The 18,409-nt window shown below is 37.1% G+C and overlaps 2 protein-coding genes across 4 annotated transcripts; one reads left to right on the top strand and one right to left on the bottom strand.

The window, feature by feature from the left end:
- Positions 1-787: 787 nt before the first annotated feature.
- Positions 788-7,012, top strand: LOC127944968 (TATA box-binding protein-like 1). 3 transcript variants are annotated; one of them, XM_052541415.1, is made up of 8 exons: positions 788-1,024; positions 1,693-1,894; positions 2,455-2,537; positions 2,675-2,738; positions 2,822-2,925; positions 5,163-5,257; positions 6,346-6,440; positions 6,527-7,012. In XM_052541415.1, exons 2-7 carry the CDS (start codon positions 1,760-1,762, stop codon positions 6,423-6,425), a joined length of 561 nt encoding a protein of 186 aa, XP_052397375.1. In that variant the 5' UTR covers positions 788-1,024; positions 1,693-1,759; the 3' UTR covers positions 6,426-6,440; positions 6,527-7,012. The 3 variants fall into 3 exon arrangements, with proteins under 3 accessions (XP_052397375.1, XP_052397376.1, XP_052397374.1); XM_052541416.1 differs by having other exon boundaries at positions 6,523-7,012; XM_052541414.1 differs by having other exon boundaries at positions 789-1,024; positions 6,346-7,012.
- A 2,285-nt stretch (positions 7,013-9,297) lies between these two features.
- LOC127945006 (solute carrier family 2, facilitated glucose transporter member 12-like) lies at positions 9,298-16,864 on the bottom strand. The gene is given in 6 exon segments (XM_052541485.1): positions 9,298-9,563; positions 10,335-10,467; positions 12,247-12,369; positions 12,882-14,263; positions 16,729-16,754; positions 16,756-16,864. Coding segments are annotated over 6 exon segments (1,848 nt in total). The 5' UTR covers positions 16,846-16,864; the 3' UTR covers positions 9,298-9,469.
- Positions 16,865-18,409: the final 1,545 nt, after the last annotated feature.

The following is an 18,409-nucleotide window of genomic DNA, read 5'->3' as shown; positions in this document are numbered from 1 at the left end:
ACATTTCAGACTGATAGTCAGCTTCATCTAATGAACTCTCAACAGTCTGCAAATGTTACGGTGTTTACAACAAAACCATACTTCATAATATACATATCCTTATATTACTGATTGATACTGCCTGGAAGAAAAAAAAAAGTAAATAAAAAAAAAAGTAATAAATGACTTGTTTAGGAGTTCAGAATTGATTCTTTCTTTAATTTACATGCACAGACAGCTACAGTACACTCTGCATGAAAGACAATATATTCGTTCAAATGTTAAAATGAGTGAGTAAAAAAAAAAAAAAAAAAAGGTTAATGTTTTAACTCATAGCAGGTGAAATGGAAAAATTACCTTTTGGGTGAGATTGATACTGCCTGGAGGAAAAAAAAGGAAATTTAAAAAAAAAAAAAAAATTGTATGTCTGCACAAAATGTGCTGATAAAACATAAAACATTTTTTTTAAGTGTTATAGAAATTATCTATTTGTTTTATTATTTTTATTTTGGACATATGGAGTTTTTAAAGATTCATATTTGTTGTCTGTTTATTTTAATCTCTCTTCTAATTTAAGTCATTTGAATTCACATGAAATATTAATTTCTGGTGGAAATGCTGCCATTTTAAAAACTAATGGTAGGTAAATTTTGCGACATATTTGGCCCATGTCTCAAGATTAAGTATCCAAATTATACTGTTGTTATTGGAACATAATAAAGTTTCTCGTACCAAAAGATGGCAATAGCAGTCTGTCGTTTTTAAAATAGAATATAAACTCTCCACTTAAACTTGGGTGGTTGTTCTTCTCCTATCCGTGTGGAGACGCTGTAGTGTGTTTGAACGGGCAGTTTCTCATCTCGCGCAGGAACTGACGCATCCTTCACAACAATCGCCGGTTGTCTGTTGTTTGTGTGTTGACGCTTTTGTTGCCCTTCAGACCGTCAATTTTTTTTATTCATAAAGATTTTTAAACCTTTAAACACTCGTTTTAATATCGTCTCACAGCATTTTATAATAAAATTCTCTCGAACGCACCATATCAGTAAGTTAAAGTTTATTAGCTCAGTGTGTTTGTTTATTCACTTAGTTATTAACTAAACCTCTCTGTTGTTTAAACTAATTTATGGCCGCTTTTGCGTGCTTATGGACATTTAACTGTTTCTTCTAACAGTTATTTAGTGTTTGAGCTGAAATAGCTAGCGTGCACGTTTAATGTTGTCTCCTGCTGATTAATTGCCTGTGTTGCTTTCGATAAACGTTTGTTGAATGAAAAATTTGTTCTAAAATAAAATGTTTTACCCTGAAATGTAAATTAATTTGTTAGGAGTTATAAAATATACTAAGTTAGCACACTGTTTTGCAAGCGTATTGTTTTGTCATTTGATCTTGTATGCTAAAATAGAGAAGATGTAAAATAATAGCTGCTTTGATATTTTTCTAGTAGGCATCTCCGAGCTTTTTCACTTTATGATATAAGTAGTCATTTTAACAGATGCATTTATCACACAGGGGTCATTCCCCATGGAAAAGCTGGGGTTAAGAGCCTTTGTTTGGGGCACAATGGTCATAGTTAATTAATCACCACCTATTGTGGTTATTAAACCTAGAAACATTTGGTTGCAAGTCATTTAAGACATGAAACTTAGTTTAAGCTAACGTCAAAATGCAATGTAAAACCACCTGGAATTCTTATGTTTATGTGTTTTGCAGGTTTCTTTTGTAACGTGACATGCATCTGTAAAGGGATTGTCGAGCTTAAAACATCTACAGCGGCTCCATGGAACCCAGTAATGATGTGGCGCTTGATATCATTGTTTCCAATGTCGTATCTGTCTTCAGAACCAGGTGCCATCTAAACCTGCGTACCATTGGACTAGAGGGGTCTAATGTCATCTACAAGCCTGAAGAGGGAGTAAGTCTAGACTTTGGAGATGAATTTTTATACTTATGCACCTATATGCTTGGTTTACATGCTATTCATTTAAACAGAAATAATAATTTTGGTTTTCAAAACCTCATCTCATCTCAAAATTTGTGTGATTTTTGTATTTTCAGTTTTTTCCAAAATTTAAAATGCATGGTTATTACATTTAAATCATGTTTGTTTGATCACGTTTACTACAATAGGTAACTGAATGGTTATGCAAAAGGTTGGATGGTTAAGATTTATGAAAATGGCTGACAAATTTGAGAAACATAATGAGATGATTCGCTGGTGAAAAATTCCAAAATATGTTATTTTTTGAAGACCAGTAGGTTTTTCTGCTATCTCAGTTCTGTTACATAATCATTTAACATGTCTAGTGATTTTTTTACTTCCAAGCATGCATTTTGTTCCTTTTAAGCTTTAAAATATTGTAATGCGATCATGTTTTGCCCCTTGCTTGAAATCATCAGTATCAATACTATTAATCAGTATATGACTAATCATTAATTCCTGTTGTTGCTTATGTTTTGTGGATGTTTCTCCAGAAAGTCCTGATGAAGCTGCGGAAACCGCGTATCACTGCCTCTATATGGTCATCAGGGAAAATTATTTGCACCGGAGCAACAAGGTCTTACTAAAATCTGCTCATCAAATCTCAGAATTCTAAATAAGACAAGAGTTGTTTGTGCTGCTGCTGAAATTGTCAGTCTTCTCAAATCTTTTTGGGCTAAGTGGTAAATTTCATGCATGTTTATTTTTGTTTAGTGAGGAGGAAGCCAAACTAGGTGCACGACGGTTGGCCCGCTGCCTGCAGAAGATTGGGTTCAAGGTGTGTAAATTGATTAAGTGCGACTTCAAACAGCTTTGTAGAACTTCTGAATGATGTATAAATGGAATTTGTCTCATCTGCAGGTGAGGTTCTCGGACTTTAAGGTTGTCAATGTGTTGGCAGTGTGCTCCTTGCCTTTTCAAATTCGCCTCATTGAGTTCACTAAGAATAACCGCCCTATTGCCAGGTAAGACATTGTTTCCTCTCACGGTGTTCTCAAACGACAAAGAAATTTCACTATGCCCATGTATTTGAATAGTATTGTGGATTGCCAGTATTAATGAAAACAGGTAAGAGACAACCGACTGGCTTTGTAAATGTAAAAATTGTGCTCGTGCTCAATTTTTTACATTTGGTATTAACATCCGTTTTGGGACAACCTGACAACTGGTCAGTCTTAAATACAGGTTTAAACAGTAAATGGATGTAGTGATGAAATCGGAGACTTTCCCTTCAATGAAATCCAGTCACAAGTAGTCGCAGGAGGCAAATTTGAGATGTTAACACCAGCTGTGAACAGTAATTTGTCAGAGACACCTTCTCTAAAGGAACCTTAAAGGGATATTAAACCTAAAATGAAAATGTTGTCATTAATCATTTATCCCCTTGTCATTCCAATCCTGTAAAAGCTTCGTTAAAGGGGGGGGTGAAATGCTATTTCATGCATACTGAGTTTTTTACACTGTTAAAGAGTTGGATTCCCATGCTAAACATTGACAAAGTTTCAAAAATTAAGTTGTACGTTTGAAGGAGAATTTCTGTTCCAAAAATACTCCTTCCGGTTTCTCACAAGTTTCTGAAAGTTTTTTCGAGTATGGCTCTGTGTGACGTTAGATGGAGCGGAATTTCCTTATATGGGTCCTGAGGGCACGTCTGCCGGAAGAGCGCACGCTCCCGTATAGCAGAGCACAACAGGCATTCACTGATCAGAGCGAGAGCATCGTGAAATGTCACAAAAGAAGTGTATTTTTGGTTGCCAGGGCAAGACAACCCTGCACAGATTACCAAAAAAAAAAAAAAAACAGCATTAAGGGACCAGTGGATGGAGTTTATTTTTACAGAGCATCAACGGAGTTGTGCAAGTGTTTTTGTTTGTTCCTTGCATTTCGAAGATGCTTGTTTTACAAACAAGGCCCAGTTTGACGACGGATTTGCACATCGTTTATTTCTTAAGGATGATGCAATCCCAACGAAAAAGGGTCACGATCGTGTGTTGGAAACGCAGGCGGTGAGTAAAACTGCTTCAAATATCTCTGCCTCCTTGTTAGTCCCCTGCCGGAGACCCGGGTTCGAGCCCCGCTCGGAGCGAGTCGTTCCTGCTGCTGCTCTCGTTCAGTTTCAGCATCGGGATCTGATTCTGGATCATAAATAAACGGCTGAATCTGACTGTTAGCCATGGTTTGTTTTGGTTGGTTTTGTCCACACTAATGTCAAAGCTTCCAAACGCTCTCAACGCAAAAGCCTACTGGCGCTCGTGATTCTTTAGCTCCGCCCACACGTGTTTTTCTCTTATGAATATAATAAAACTAAAGACTTTTTGGAGTTATGAAGGATGCAGTACTACTCTATAGGTACTCAAGATTAACAGGATATTGAGTGAAAACGAGCATTTCACCCCCCATTTAATCTTTGGAACACAATTTAAGATATTTTGGATGAAAACCAGGAGGCTTGAGACTGTCCCATAGAATGCAAAGTAAATTACATTGTCAAGGTCCAGAAAATATGAAAGAACATAAAAATAACATTGTTAGAATAGTCCATCTGCCATCAGTGGTTCAACCGTAATGTTACGAAGAGACGTGAATACTTTTTGTAGGTGAAGAAAACAAAAATAACGACTTAATTAAAACAATTCCTTTGTCAAAAGTCTCCTCTCCTCTACGTATGCAGCTTTTCTGTGTCACAAGGATGCATGGCAGAGAGGAGCATACAGTCATGTGGAGAGACACAGAGGAGATTGTTGACAAAGGAATTGTTGAATAAAGTCGTTATTTTTGTTTTCTTATTTGTTATCTTACAAAAAGTATTCTCGTCACTTCATAACGTTACGGTTGAACCACTGATGGCAGATGGACTTTTCTGACGACGTCTTTCATACCTTTCTGGACCTTGACAGTGTAATTAACATGGCAGTCTATGGGACAGTCTCAACTCCTCCCAGTTTTCATCCAAAATATCTTAAATCATGTTTTTAATGAAAAACAAAGCTTTTAACGGTTTGGAACGACATTGGGGTAAGTGATTAATGACCAAATTTTGGAGTGGAGCTGAGTATCCCTTTAAGTGTAAAAAAAATAAAAAAATAAAAGAGGAACACTGCTCTCTACTGGTCAAATTGTGTATTGACAATCTCAAAATATGCCACATGCTCTCCAACAGCTGGATTGCAGGTTTCATCACTATATTTGTGTGTATTTTTAGCTATGAACCCGAGCTCCATCCTGCTGCATCATACAGGATTAAAAACCTCAGGAGTACAGTGCAGGTGTTTTCCACAGGCAGTATCACTGTTACAGGTAAAACAAACACATACGCTCAGTATCATTTTCACTACCATAATAAGGGTTTAGCTGCAATGTACTGCAAACATCTGGACCGCTGAAGAACCTTTTAAAATGTATTAAATTAAATATTATGTAAAGTACCAATAGACGAGACTTCAGTGTCAAGTTAGTGATTTTAAATTACCAAGACTTCAGTGCTTGCCTCCATAGAGATCTTGCAGATTACTGCATTAGTCACTTACGTTAAAGAAGTATTCCTTATTTAGCCACATTGTCAACCACTCATTCTTTGCAGCCTCTTCATTCGGAAGTGAAAATAAAATAAATATACTTTCACAGTGTAGGACACAGCGTCTTTGTGACATGATGTTAACCACACAAACAAGCTACTGTGTTTGAGGGTGGTTGTTCGACGCCAGCCAATGTCAGACAGGCATTATACAAATGTAGCCATCACAGGAGTGGGATTCGAATAAATGACTTGTTTGGGAGTTCAGAATTGAATCTTTCTTTAATTTACATGCACAGACAGCTACATTACACTCTGCATGAAAGACAATATATTCGTAATGACATAATATGGGGCACTTTATAGGCAGCCCACTGAACTCAAGCTATGTAGATCATGAAGGTCTGGAAATGAGCAAATATAATGCAGTGAGCTACAATGAGGCTCTGGACTCCTTTTATTTGTTTAAGATTTAAAATCTTTTATTAATTTTATGATACTGATAATTTTCCTAGTGTTCTTATATATGCAGGAAATAAATATGTATATATTTATATTTTTTTTCAGCTGTATTTTGTAGCATATTTGACTTAATATAGATTATTGAAAACATTTTGGCTTGTTTCTAAAAGTCTGATTTTTTTTTTTACACTTTTTTTTTTTTCAATATATATATATTTTGCTTGTTTTTATTTAAATGCCGACCTATTTAAGAATTATTATTTAATGATTTCCACATGCAAACATTTCCACACAAATATACCTATGAATGATGAATGGAACCCACTGTTTAGAACCTGCTTTGTTGTATAAAGAAAGGCTGAACTAATGTAAGATTTTATTGATAATTACCATTTTTCCCTCTCTCTAGGACCAAATGTGCAAAGTGTGGCGTCTGCAGTGGAGCAGATTTATCCTCTGCTGTTTGAGTGTCAGAAAACACGATCATAAAACACACATGCACACGTAGGCACCAGTTTGAAATGAAAAGCACCTTATCATTGAATGTTTTAAGGCTTGTAACTGTTGTACTGTATGTGTCTCCAAGGCAGCTTTTGCCATTTCACGTCCAAGCGGGTCTGGGTCGTGTGTTTTCAGAGTCATGCCTTTGAATGCTGACTTTGGTGTTCGGACCCCACAGCGATTTATGACGACCTCTTAAAGCTCAGAAGAGGACAATTAGTGCATTGACATTGTGTTGCTGACATTGTGTAGTTTATGAACACTTGAATTAACTGTATTATATAATGCATGGAACACCAAAGTAAAAACTGGCAAGTAGTGACATTTAAGGATCACATTTTACTTAAAGTTCTTGGAAATTTGATTCTAGTGATGTCTTTGCAACTCATTTAATAAGTCAGAATTAAGAAGTTAAAGGGCAAACACTTCATATTTAAACAGCAGGTGATGTATATCTGGTGTATACTGTGGACAAGAACACTCTGGGTTGTGAAGGAGTCTTTGGTCCATATGTTTGTAATATGTGAATAATTTTGTATTTTATAACGAACAAAATAAAATAACCCCTATATTAAGTCATTGTGTCCATGTCTCTGCAAGAGTAATATCCCATCATTTCTCATATTTAGACCCACAAGTCATTCACAAAGTAATACATGTCCACTGCCTCTTTCTTAATAGATTTGTAACTTGATCTTGATTGTGCTTTTATATTTTTTTATCATGTTTAATTTCAACCGCACAAACATTTATCAAAAACGAGTCACAATGTGCCGCTTGAAACGCAGTCATAAGAAAAGTATTTATGTTCTGAATTTTTTCCGATTCTATTAATAATATCTAACAAATGTCGTTTGAAGCTCCTATGTTGCACATGACAGATCGCTGCAGCCTCAGCTGAACTTGAAGCACTTGGCGGGAGTAAACAGATAATCTTTTCCTCTTTACTACTACTACAGTGCAAAAAAACAAAAAACACGAATAAACTTTTAAAGGGTATTAAAAAATAAAGTACAACTTACCGAAACGTATCACGCTTACAGGTGCATCCCAGTAAATTAGAATGTCATGGAAAAGTTCATTTATTTCATTAATTCAACTCAAATTGTGAAACTTGTGTATTAAATAAATGCAAAGGAACACAGACTGAAGTCTTTGGTTCTTTTAATTGTGATGATTTTTGATCTTATTTAACAAAAACCCACCAATTCAACAAATTAGAATACTTCATAAGACCAATAAAAAAACATCTTTAGTGAATTGTTGGCCTTCTGGAAAGTATGTTAATTTACTGTACATGTACTCAATACTTGTAAGACGCTTCTTTTGCTTTAATTACTGCCTCAATTCGGCGTGGCATGGAGGTGATCAGTTTGTGGCACTGCTGAGGTGCTATGGAAGCCCAGGTTTCTTCGACAGTGGCCCTAAGTTCAACTGCATTTTTTGGTCTCTTGTTTCTCATTTTCCTCTTGACAATATCCCATAGATTCTCTCTGGGTTTCAGGTCTGGTGAGTTTGCTGGCAAGTCATGCACACCAACACCATGCTCATTTAATCAACTTTTGGTGCTTTTGGCAGTGTGGGCAGGTGCCAAATCCTGCTGGAAAATGATCAGCATCTTAAAAAGCGGCTCAGAAGGAAGCATGAATTGCTCCAAGATTTCTTGGTAAAGGGGTGCAGTGACTTTGGTTTTCAAAAAACACAATGGACCAACACCAGTAGATGACATTGTACACCAAAACATCACAGACTGTGGAAACTTAACACTGGACTTCAATCAACTTGGGCTATGAGCTTCTCCAGCCTTCCTCCAGACTCTAGGGTCTTGGTTTCCAAATGAAATACAAAACTTGCTCTCATCTGAAAAGAGGACTTTGGACCATTGGGCAACAGTCCAGATCTTCTTCTGCTTAGCCCAGGTGAGACACCTCTGGTGTTGTCTGTGGTTCAGGAGAGGCTTTACAAGAGAAATACGACAACTGTAGCCAAACTCCTTGACACTTCTGTGTGTGGTGGATCTTGATGCCTTGACCCCAGCTTCAGTACATTCCTTGTGAAGTTTACTCAAATTCTTGAATTGATTTTGCTTGAAAGTCCTCATAAGGCTGCAGTTCTCTCAGTTGGTTGTGCATATATTTCTTCCACACTTTTTCCTTCCAATCAACTTTCTGTTAACATGCTTGGATACAGCACTCTGTGAACAGCCAGCTTCTTTGGCAATGAATGTTTGTAGCTCACCCTCCTTGTGAAGGGTGTCAATGATTGTCTTGTGGACAACTGTCAGATCAGCAGTCTTCCCCATGATTGTGTAGCTTAGTGAACCAAACTGAGAGACCATTTTGAAGGCTCAGAAAATCTTTGCGGGTGTTTTGAGTTGATTAGCTGATTTGCATGTCACCATGTTCTAATTTGTTGAGATAGTGAATTGGTGGGTTTTTGTTAAATTTGAGTCAAAATGAAAAGAACCAAAGACTTAAACTACTTCAGTCTGTGTGCAATGAATTTATTTAATACACAAGTTTCACAATTTGAGTTGAATTACTGAAATAAATGAACACAACATTCTAATTTATTGAGATGCACCTATAATGTCTTCGTCCAATAAGTGTTTGAAACACTGTCGCGAAAACAGCTAGTAAAAAAAGTCACGTGAAGCCACACATACTTCTTATAAGTCATTCACTACAATCTTAACTATAGTTAAATGCATTTGGCTTTGACTTGCCATGCCTTGCTTATGGCCATGATTGCACAATTTACTAAGTGTTTCATAACAGTCAGCTGTAAATATTTAATATAAATCTGTCAATACCAAAACTTTTTTTAAATGAATACAAATGAATCATATTGACAAAAAAACTCTTCTCAACTGACCCATCATGCCATGGGAAGGTTTATTAAGCTAAATTATCACAATGACAACATCAATCAGTTATATCTCTTCAATACTTTGAAATGTGTAGTAACAAGCTTGGCTGTCCTGTTGTTAGCAAATACCCTTGTGAACCTCCCCTCTTCATCTAGGTAAAGAGTCAAACAGTTGTGAGGGCTTTTTCCTCCTGTGAGGGTTGTGCTGTGGCTTCATGTTTTCTTCTATGAGTCAGCAGTCTGCTGCTCAGGTGATTTCTGCAAAACAAGACACGTGTCAGATCATTTTGTTATGCACTTTAAAACAAAAAGTCAGTGATGCATGCAATATGGGACAAAGTGCCAAACATTGTAAAATCACGTGTATGAGTGTTTTTGACCCTCACACCGCTATTGTAAAGACATTTTTAGCCGAATGGGGAACTTGTAGAACAGGTTGCTGAAAAAAATTGTTTCATCCCAAGTGTCTGTATTTTCAAGTCTCTCCTTCATTGTAAATATGTGTATTTGTAGCCAAATATAATATCTAAGATTTAATCAATGCATTAAAACATTCACATATTCAATTAATTCAATTAATATAATAATTTATTTTAATTAATAAAATTGTCTTACATGGCAAATTTTAATACATACAGCAATAATAAAAGTGATGCCTGAGCAAACTCCATTAATTCAGGGTGAACTTACATCTTTTTTTCACAGACATGTCATGGCTGGGATTTAAAATGGTCTAAAAAAGCTGGTTTTAGCTTTGTTTCCCAGTTAACATGCACTTTACAGTCCTCATACATTATATGTTTGTCTTTTGCTTTGATTCATCTGTTCTCTGTAGATCCCACCTTCTTGCATGCCAAAATTGGTTGATTATGTACAATGCCTAATTTTCAGTCACTACCTTCAGCAAGTTTGAGGATAACAAAACCAAAACTCAAAACATTTTAGGCAATTTAGAAATCCTGGTCACACACGTGTGTGTGTGTGTGTGTGTGTGTGTGTGTGTGTGTGAGTGTGAGTGTTTGTGCTTACTTCATGGCAAGCTCCTTAGAGATCTGTTCCAGCGATCGGCCTTTAGTTTCTGGCACAAATACAATCACAAACACCACCAACACGAAGCTCATAGCAGCATAGGAGAAGATCACGGTGGGCAGGCCGATCCTCTCTACAACCACAACACAGCTCAGTAAATCACCTCTGAAAAGCACTCCTTTCTGCTACAAAAACGGTTTTGTTTATTGTTCTGTGCTTGTATTTTTGTGTTTCTTTGTGTTTTCATTCCATCTCTGCAGGAACGTCCCCACGGGTGGTAAATGAATGTTTGACGGACTGCCTTTAAACACAGGTTACTGAAGCCAAAGCAAATTATACATATGTATGTATGTATCTATTTATCTGATATATAAATATATATGAAAAGTAAAGACATTCTATTAAGAGTATCTTTTTTTTCTACCACCTATTATGTAATGTTAATTTAATTCAAATGCATTTGCAGTGCACTTTTCACAACAAATATTGTTCCAGAGAATGTTTACAGTTAATACTGACAGGCTTAATTTTTTTCTCAAATTTTACATAGACCCCCTTGAGATCCCTGGACCTGTCTGAAAACCTTTGATTTATATAATTTAAGATAGGCTAAAGCAACACTTGTAGGGTATGAGAACAACATGCCGGGTTAAATTCTAACATTAATAATCAATCCACTGTTTTTCAAATCAAAACAACATATCCCTTTGACCCAGTTAGTTAATGATCGATTGCTTAATGAACTGTGCTCTTACATAACTCATGGAGGGACATTATAGTGTCATGCTTGTCTTACTTTTTTTTTTTAGAAACATAATGCCAATCATGTCTGTAGCACAAAAAGTAAGAGACAGTTTTTGTATTAAATGTAATACTTAGGCTTAGGAATTTAGTTTTTAAGTTACCCCCAGGGCATCCAAGATGTAGGTGACTTTTTCTTTAGTAGAACACAAACTGAGATATTTCACTCAAACCGTTGCAGTATGTTAGTCATATAATGCAAGTGGATGGGAACAACAGCTAAAACGTACAAAAAAAACATAAAACAAACCCAAATTAAACCCTGCGGCTGGTGACAGTACATTGATGTGTAAAGACAAAACGATCGGTCTGTGCAAGAAACTGGACAGTATTTATGAAGTTTTTTAACTGTACTGCGAATCCTCGACACAGTCTGTGCATGAGGCGTCTTCTTCTTCATGCTTTATGGCAGATCACAGACTTATACAGTAAGTGCATTACCGCCACCTATCTCTCAAGTGGACCACACTCCTTATTGAGATTGTAGGGAGATTGTTAATGGTCCATTCGATAGATAGGTGGTGTTAATGCACTTATAAGTCTGCGATCTGACATAAAGCAAGCAAGCAAGAAGTTCAAACAGTTCATGCATTTCAGTGCATCTTAGATAAAAAAAAAAAGATATAAATACTGTTAATTTTCTTGCACAGACCAATCATTTTGTGTCTTTACACAACAATGTACAGTCACGAGCCGTAAGGTTTAATTTGGTGTATGGTTTTTTTTATTATTTTTTATTGTGTTTTAGCGTGATTCCCATCGACTTGCATTATAGACTGCAACAATTTGAATTAAATATCTCAGTTTGCAGAAAAACATCAAATTTCATTTTTGGGTGAACTATCCCTTTAATCAAACCACTAACTTTAAGAAAAACTAATAGTGGTGTTCACTAATTGTAAAATGTCCCCCCTAACAGTGTCAGATCAAGGACCCAGAGTACAAGACTATTTAACTCCTTATCTAAACAGAGACAGCCTCAATCTTCATGGGTTTTATTGGATGAACTTCATAAGCCCGATTCTGATAAATACGCGGCCTGCTCCCTGTAATACAACTGGGTCACCATGACCTACTGATCTCATAACCCCTTTCTGTGTTTGTGTGTTACCTGTCAGAGTAAGGAAGGTCATCGATATGAGCAGATTTGTGGCCCAGTTAAAGGCAGAGATGACGGACACAGCCTTTCCACGGATGCCAGTTGGGAAGATTGCACTCAAAACCACATGAACCACTGCAGATTGATAATTACATTTGGTTTAAAAAAGCAAGAGATAATGAAAAAACAAAACAGCTTGTAAAAATAAAAAATCTGCAACATATGCTTTTCATAGAAATGCAACATTAAAAGAATAGTTCACCTAAAAAAGAAACCATTCAATCAATCTCATGTTGTTCCAAACCTGCTTGACTACCTTTCTTCTAAATATTTGAATATTATTCTGGCATCTTTTTTCATTACAGAAAGCGAATTGGCACTGGGGCTGCAAAGCTCCATAAAAATATTATTTTGAGTCAGATGTTTTTAATGAATTAACTTAAAAATTTTGCTTATAATAAGGACTGATCCAGTTCTTAAGATGAACTGATTAAATCACAGCAGTTAACAGCGGTTCACAGGAGAGTAGTTACCTTTTCGAACGAATACACAGGGGCAAAAGAGCGCTGTTCATTTTTTAGGTGAACTATTCCTTTAACAAGACATTTTTGTTTTATGTGGCAGTGTGAACAGTGACTGAATCTTACTTGGTCCCAAGCTGATGGAAAATCCTGCTACATAAACCAGCAAGCTGACCAGAGAGATCCATTTCAGAGAGGGCGACACCTCATTAACATGAAGAGACCGAAGTGCAATTTTGGAGCTGTCTTTCTCAGAACCCTTAGCCAGTTCCATAAATGTTGTCCTATAATCATTAGTATAGTTTAAAATCCAATGGTCCTTAGTGTCATTAAAGAGGAAAACATTTGTTTTGTGCTTGTTTTGAAGTTCACTGTAAGAAGGCTGGTATAAACCCAGTGGACTGTTTGTCTGGAAATCAGTCTCTTCTCCCGTCCCAAATACTGTTAGGTTTGCTTTATTAACGGGGCCTCTGCATAGGCTTGAAACATGTGTGTGACTTTGCAAAGTAATGGCCCCCAGTGTTGCTGTTGACAACATCATGACAACAGCTCCAACACATAGTAGGACTTTAGGTCCCACTTTGTCCACTAGAAAGACTGCAGGAATGGTCCCTGCCACTTTAACCACTCCAAACCCTGTGGATGCAAGAGTCGCCGCCTCGTTCCCATGGAAGCCCACGCCGCTGAGAACAGTCGATGCATACGCTAAAATGTTGGGCTGTCCCGTAGCCTGCTGCAAGAAAACCAGTGCAGCACCAACAAGCAATCTCTGAAGCATATTGTCACGGGAACAAAAGAGGTCCAGGAAGCCGTGCAGGTGCTCCGCACCCAATGTCATGCGTATCGCCTGAATTTCGTCCTCTACCGCGTCTACTCCTCTGATTCCTGCACGGAGACGAAGGAGAGTTGCATGAGCCTCTTTGTCGCGCTGCTGGGCCAGCAAAAAGCGTGGACTCTGTGGCAAAAGCGGCATTATGCCAGCTTGCAGCAAAGCGGGGAGCAGCACGCCACCGAACGTAAACCTCCATCCATCCGGGACCCCTGCGAATGCCCAGCTCATTCCAAAACCCAAGAGCATCCCTAAAACTACCATCAACTCGTACACACACACGCACCTCCCGCGCCAGGTGGCCGGTGCTACTTCTGCCGCATAAAGGCATGATGCTGTGCCAGATAGCGCTACCGCCATGCCGACAAGTATCCGCCCAACTACTAGCACCCAAAATGACACCACACACACGCTAAGAAGTGTGCCCAACACACACAGCAGCGCCGTGAGGATGATGGAGAACCGCCGTCCGTAGCGGTCCAGGATGGTGCCGCCACCCAGGGAGAGAAGGAAGGCTCCAAACAGAAGAGACCCAACGACTTGCTCTTGCTGCGGGCAGGAGAGAATCAAAATTTCCCTGAGTTGAAGCAATGCTCCTGATATCAGACTCATCTCATAGCCCATCATCAACCCACTCAAGCAGGCCACAGACACAGAACATAGCACCAGTGCTGCACCACTGCCTACAGAGACAGAGAAGGAAGAGTACAATATATATATATATATATATACAGCAAAATGTGCAAGCACCACACAAATGTATGTATGGTATGTAGTCATATAATTCAACAGCACCCGTATACTTATTTTGATTGTATACTGGCACTGTTAAAACAAAATATCTCTAAAATATACAAAAAATACAAAATATCTATGAATATTCAGTGTAACAAAAATCATCACATGAATTTCTCATGAGTCATCATTGAATCACTTAATTGTGTTCACTGCAATCATCATACACAAGCTCACATGGCTTTGGTTTTCAAGGCTTCTTCCATGCTTGCCTATGCTGTAAAAATCTATAAAAACTATTAAATTGAAGCAATTTTCTGAATTGATTTTTACAGGTGTTTTATCTGTATTTTGAATTTTGCACTGCACTTAATTGTGTTTTACTGTTAAAGATAAATGTGCTATGTAAAATTTATGGCTCAAAATTATCAGAGCTTTTTAAATTACCAGTGCATTTACTGCCTTTTTTTCAGCGTACAAACAATTTTACAGTAAGCACTGGCAAGTGTTTGAATTGCTGTATTGCAGACATTATAATCATCAACATCCCAGATGAATGATAAAACAGTCTGCACATTAATCACATTTGTGACCCTGGACCACAAAACAAGTCTTAAGTTGCTGGGGTATATTTTTAGTAATAACCAAAAATACATTTTATTGGTCAAAATTATAATTTTTTCTTTTATGCCAAAAATCATTAGGATAATTAGTAAATATAATTTCCTTAATTTTTTTTTGTAAATTTCGTACCATGTAGGAAATGTAATTTTTGGTTAGTAATATGCATTGCTAAGAATTCATTTCGGACAACTTTCAAGGCGATTTTCTCAATATTTACCTTTTTTTGTGCACCCTCGGATTCCAGATTTGCAAATAGCTGTATCTCAGCCAAATATTGTCCTATCCTAATAAAAATCTATCCATCAATTGAAAGCCTATTTATTCAGCTTTCAGATCGTGTAGAAATCTCAATTTTGAAAAATTTACACTTAAGACTGGATCTGTGGTCCCATTTAATTAACTACAATATACCTGAGTATATATGACTGCTTCATCACAGCTATCACAAGAAATTTACAGTTATAATTACAGGGTTTCATTAAAGAGGTCATATGATGCATTTCAAATTCAAATTTCTCTTTGGAGTGTTACAAGCTCTTGGTGCATGAAGAAGTTCTGTAAAGTTGCAAAGACTAAAGTCTCAAATCCAAAGAGATATTCTTTATAAAAGTTAAGACTCATCCACACCCCCCTAAAACGTCTCCTTTTAACACGCCCCCACATCTCTATGTCACTATGTGGGAAAATTTGCATAAGACCACCCAGATATTCCCGCAAAGAAAGAAAGTGTACCTTTTATTCTCGTTGTAGTATTGTTGTTGCCGCCGCTGCCGCCATGTCGTATAGACGCTGTCTGTTTCACTATGAAAGCGAAACTACATTGTTTGGGCTTCTAAAACAGGACAATATCTGCTTCATCATGCCTGGAGCTGATCCGTGCTGGTCACTGAGGAAACACATCAACTTTGAACTGTGGATCGCCGGATCGGCTCTCACCATGGACAAAGCTGAGTCCAGCCCGGGGTCGTCACATGTGGTTGCCGCAATCCCACGCTCCTTCGTAGAATCTGCTGGTCGCGCTGTTCTCAAGGCCAAAGTGTGTGACGCTGTTTTGTTGAGAAAGCAAAAACTACTTTGTTTGGCCTTCCAAAAGAGGACACGACTAGAAATTATGTTTATATCACGTTTATAATGGTTTTTATGTTTATGTCTCATTGCTCTGGCCAGACAGGGCATCAAAATATGTTAAGGGGCGTAACATTTCTGTCACACGCTTGAGGTATTCGGCCAATCACAACGCACTGGATAGCTGGCCAATCAGAGCACACCTTGCTTTTCAGACCGATGAGAAAGGCGGGGCATAGAGAGGAAACAATAATGGAAAATGTGGAAAATAATTTGTTTTTTGAATGTTAGACTGCATAAACACACTACATTACACCAAATACACAAAATAATGTTGTTTTTATCAGCATCATACGACCCCTTTAAGCTATTATTTGTATTAAATAACTGTTACCCAACTAAAGCAACATGTTTTAAAATACCTTTATCATTCCTAACCAAGTTACACACACCACACACAGATTTTAATTTTGAGTTATGATAATCAGGAAAATTGTCATTACTAGTCATTGTTAGTTCATGACTACTTCATACCAAAAATAACTTCTAATTTTACTTTTTTACCACAAATAATTAATTATGAAAATAACAGGGAAATGTACACTTTACTTCTTCCAAGTGATATAACTGTTTTAGTCAAGTTTGACTGGATGCACAGACTTTGACATCAAAAGCTAAAAATATAGGAAGCTTTTTTCTGTTTCCTGTGTGATGTAGTACTTACCTGTTTGTGCAGATGTTTTTTTTCTCTTGATATATGTGTGTGTCCTGATTCTGTAGACATGTTTTGCTCTGAGGAACGGGAGTCATTCTTATGGTCTCTTCAGATGCTTCCATGTTCTTCAAGGGTTGTGGTACAACTAAAGAAGGTGGCCAGTAAACAATTCTTATTAAACAATAGGTTCATGATCAGGTGATCATGCACGCATTTCTCCAGCAATGGTTTTAGCAATTAAAAGAGTACAGTAATGATAGAACACATTTGTAAGGGACTTTCAGAGTTCTCCAAGATTTTGACCATGACTCCTCCACAACACTGAAGATATTCATTGGTATTAGACCAACAGAAAAACTTTTCAAACCATAGTCTGCTGATCCTCATTCAAATATGTCTCTAATATGCATTCAAGTAACCAGTGAACACTTAAAAAACACAAACTGGTTCTAGTTTATGGAAGCTCATCCTAACAAAGCCACCAATGGGAACACCAAAACATACCGAAATAACTTTATTTGCTGCTGTGGCTGTTAAAAAAAAGAAGTATAACAGCATCCCAATCAGGAATACACAGCCATTGACCATCTTGAATTTCTCAGTACCAGGGTTGCTGTAGGCGCAGATGAACTAGTAGTAACGTTTTTTTTTACTATCAAGACCATTCAAACAGAACTTCCGGTTTTAATATCAACGTTACCTCTTTAATGTCAACAACGGAGAAAGCTGTCTATGAAATCATCGCAGGTGTCCGTCTCTCTTCTCCTGGGTAGCAGACTTGACTGCCCTTATGCCGACACTCGTTCCTTGTTTTGGAAGGCACTTTGACGTAAACTCCGCCTACATTAACCAGTGCAAAACAGCTAGGCTGAATATGTCAAGTAAGCAGAAGGAGTTGAAGAACTAACGTGGAACTTAGCAGCTCTGACTGAACGGTGTTCATAAATTAAAATGTATTATTACGCTAGGAATTTCATATTCTTCCGTGTTTTGACTGAACGAAATAATGTGGTGACCGACAGAAAAGCTGTCTTTTAAGTCGCAGTGCAGAATATTACGTGTATGATGTTTGTCAGCTGTCTGATTCGTCCAGGAGTCGAGAGCTCAGTTCTTTTGATTTGAATCATTAGAACAGTTCTGTTCAATGAATCATTGAACCGGCTCAGACTGAACGAGTCGTTTAAGATTCGAAGTCAATCGGGACGAACCGATTTAAAATTTGATTCCTGAAAGAACAAAGTGGCCTTACGTGGAGAAATAAACTAGAAGGATTTATCACACTTTTTTGTTTAACAAACGGTAAACCAGATTTTGGCTCGGCAGACGTACAGTGCTGTTATTGCAGTGCTAATGAAATCACTTGAAATGTTTTGTGAATAATAGTATCATCACCTAGGCATGTTCCGGTGTTTTTCAATTTGTCAAAAAGATCAACATGTTATTGCCAGAACATCTATATGTTGTAATATAGTGCCATCTATGGACGGAGAAATTTAATTACACGAAAGAGTGAAAAGACTTGAAAAGTTCCACACAGTCTGACCTTTTATTTATTTTATATATATATATATATATATATATATATATATATATATATATATATATATATATATATATATATATATATATATATATATATTTTTTTTTTTTTTTCTGATTTACGTGCAGGTTAAAATTTTCACAAAC

The sequence above is a fragment of the Carassius gibelio genome, chromosome A23 (assembly GCF_023724105.1).
Source record: "Carassius gibelio isolate Cgi1373 ecotype wild population from Czech Republic chromosome A23, carGib1.2-hapl.c, whole genome shotgun sequence".
Classification (NCBI taxonomy): Eukaryota; Metazoa; Chordata; class Actinopteri; order Cypriniformes; family Cyprinidae; genus Carassius; species Carassius gibelio.
The sequence above is the reverse complement of the archived record's forward strand: the minus strand, read 5'-3'. Positions and strand labels throughout refer to the sequence as shown.

What these genes read in the sequence shown, in the direction of transcription:
- LOC127944968 (XM_052541415.1), top strand. Translation starts at nt 1,760, where the DNA reads ATGGAACCCAGTAATGATGTGGCGCTTGATATCATTGTTTCCAATGTC. An exon ending in TCTACAAGCCTGAAGAGGGA is followed by an intron (nt 1,895 to 2,454) that starts GTAAGTCTAGAC and finishes ATGTTTCTCCAG; the next exon opens with AAAGTCCTGATGAAGCTGCG. An exon ending in TGCAGAAGATTGGGTTCAAG is followed by an intron (nt 2,739 to 2,821) that starts GTGTGTAAATTG and finishes TCTCATCTGCAG; the next exon opens with GTGAGGTTCTCGGACTTTAA.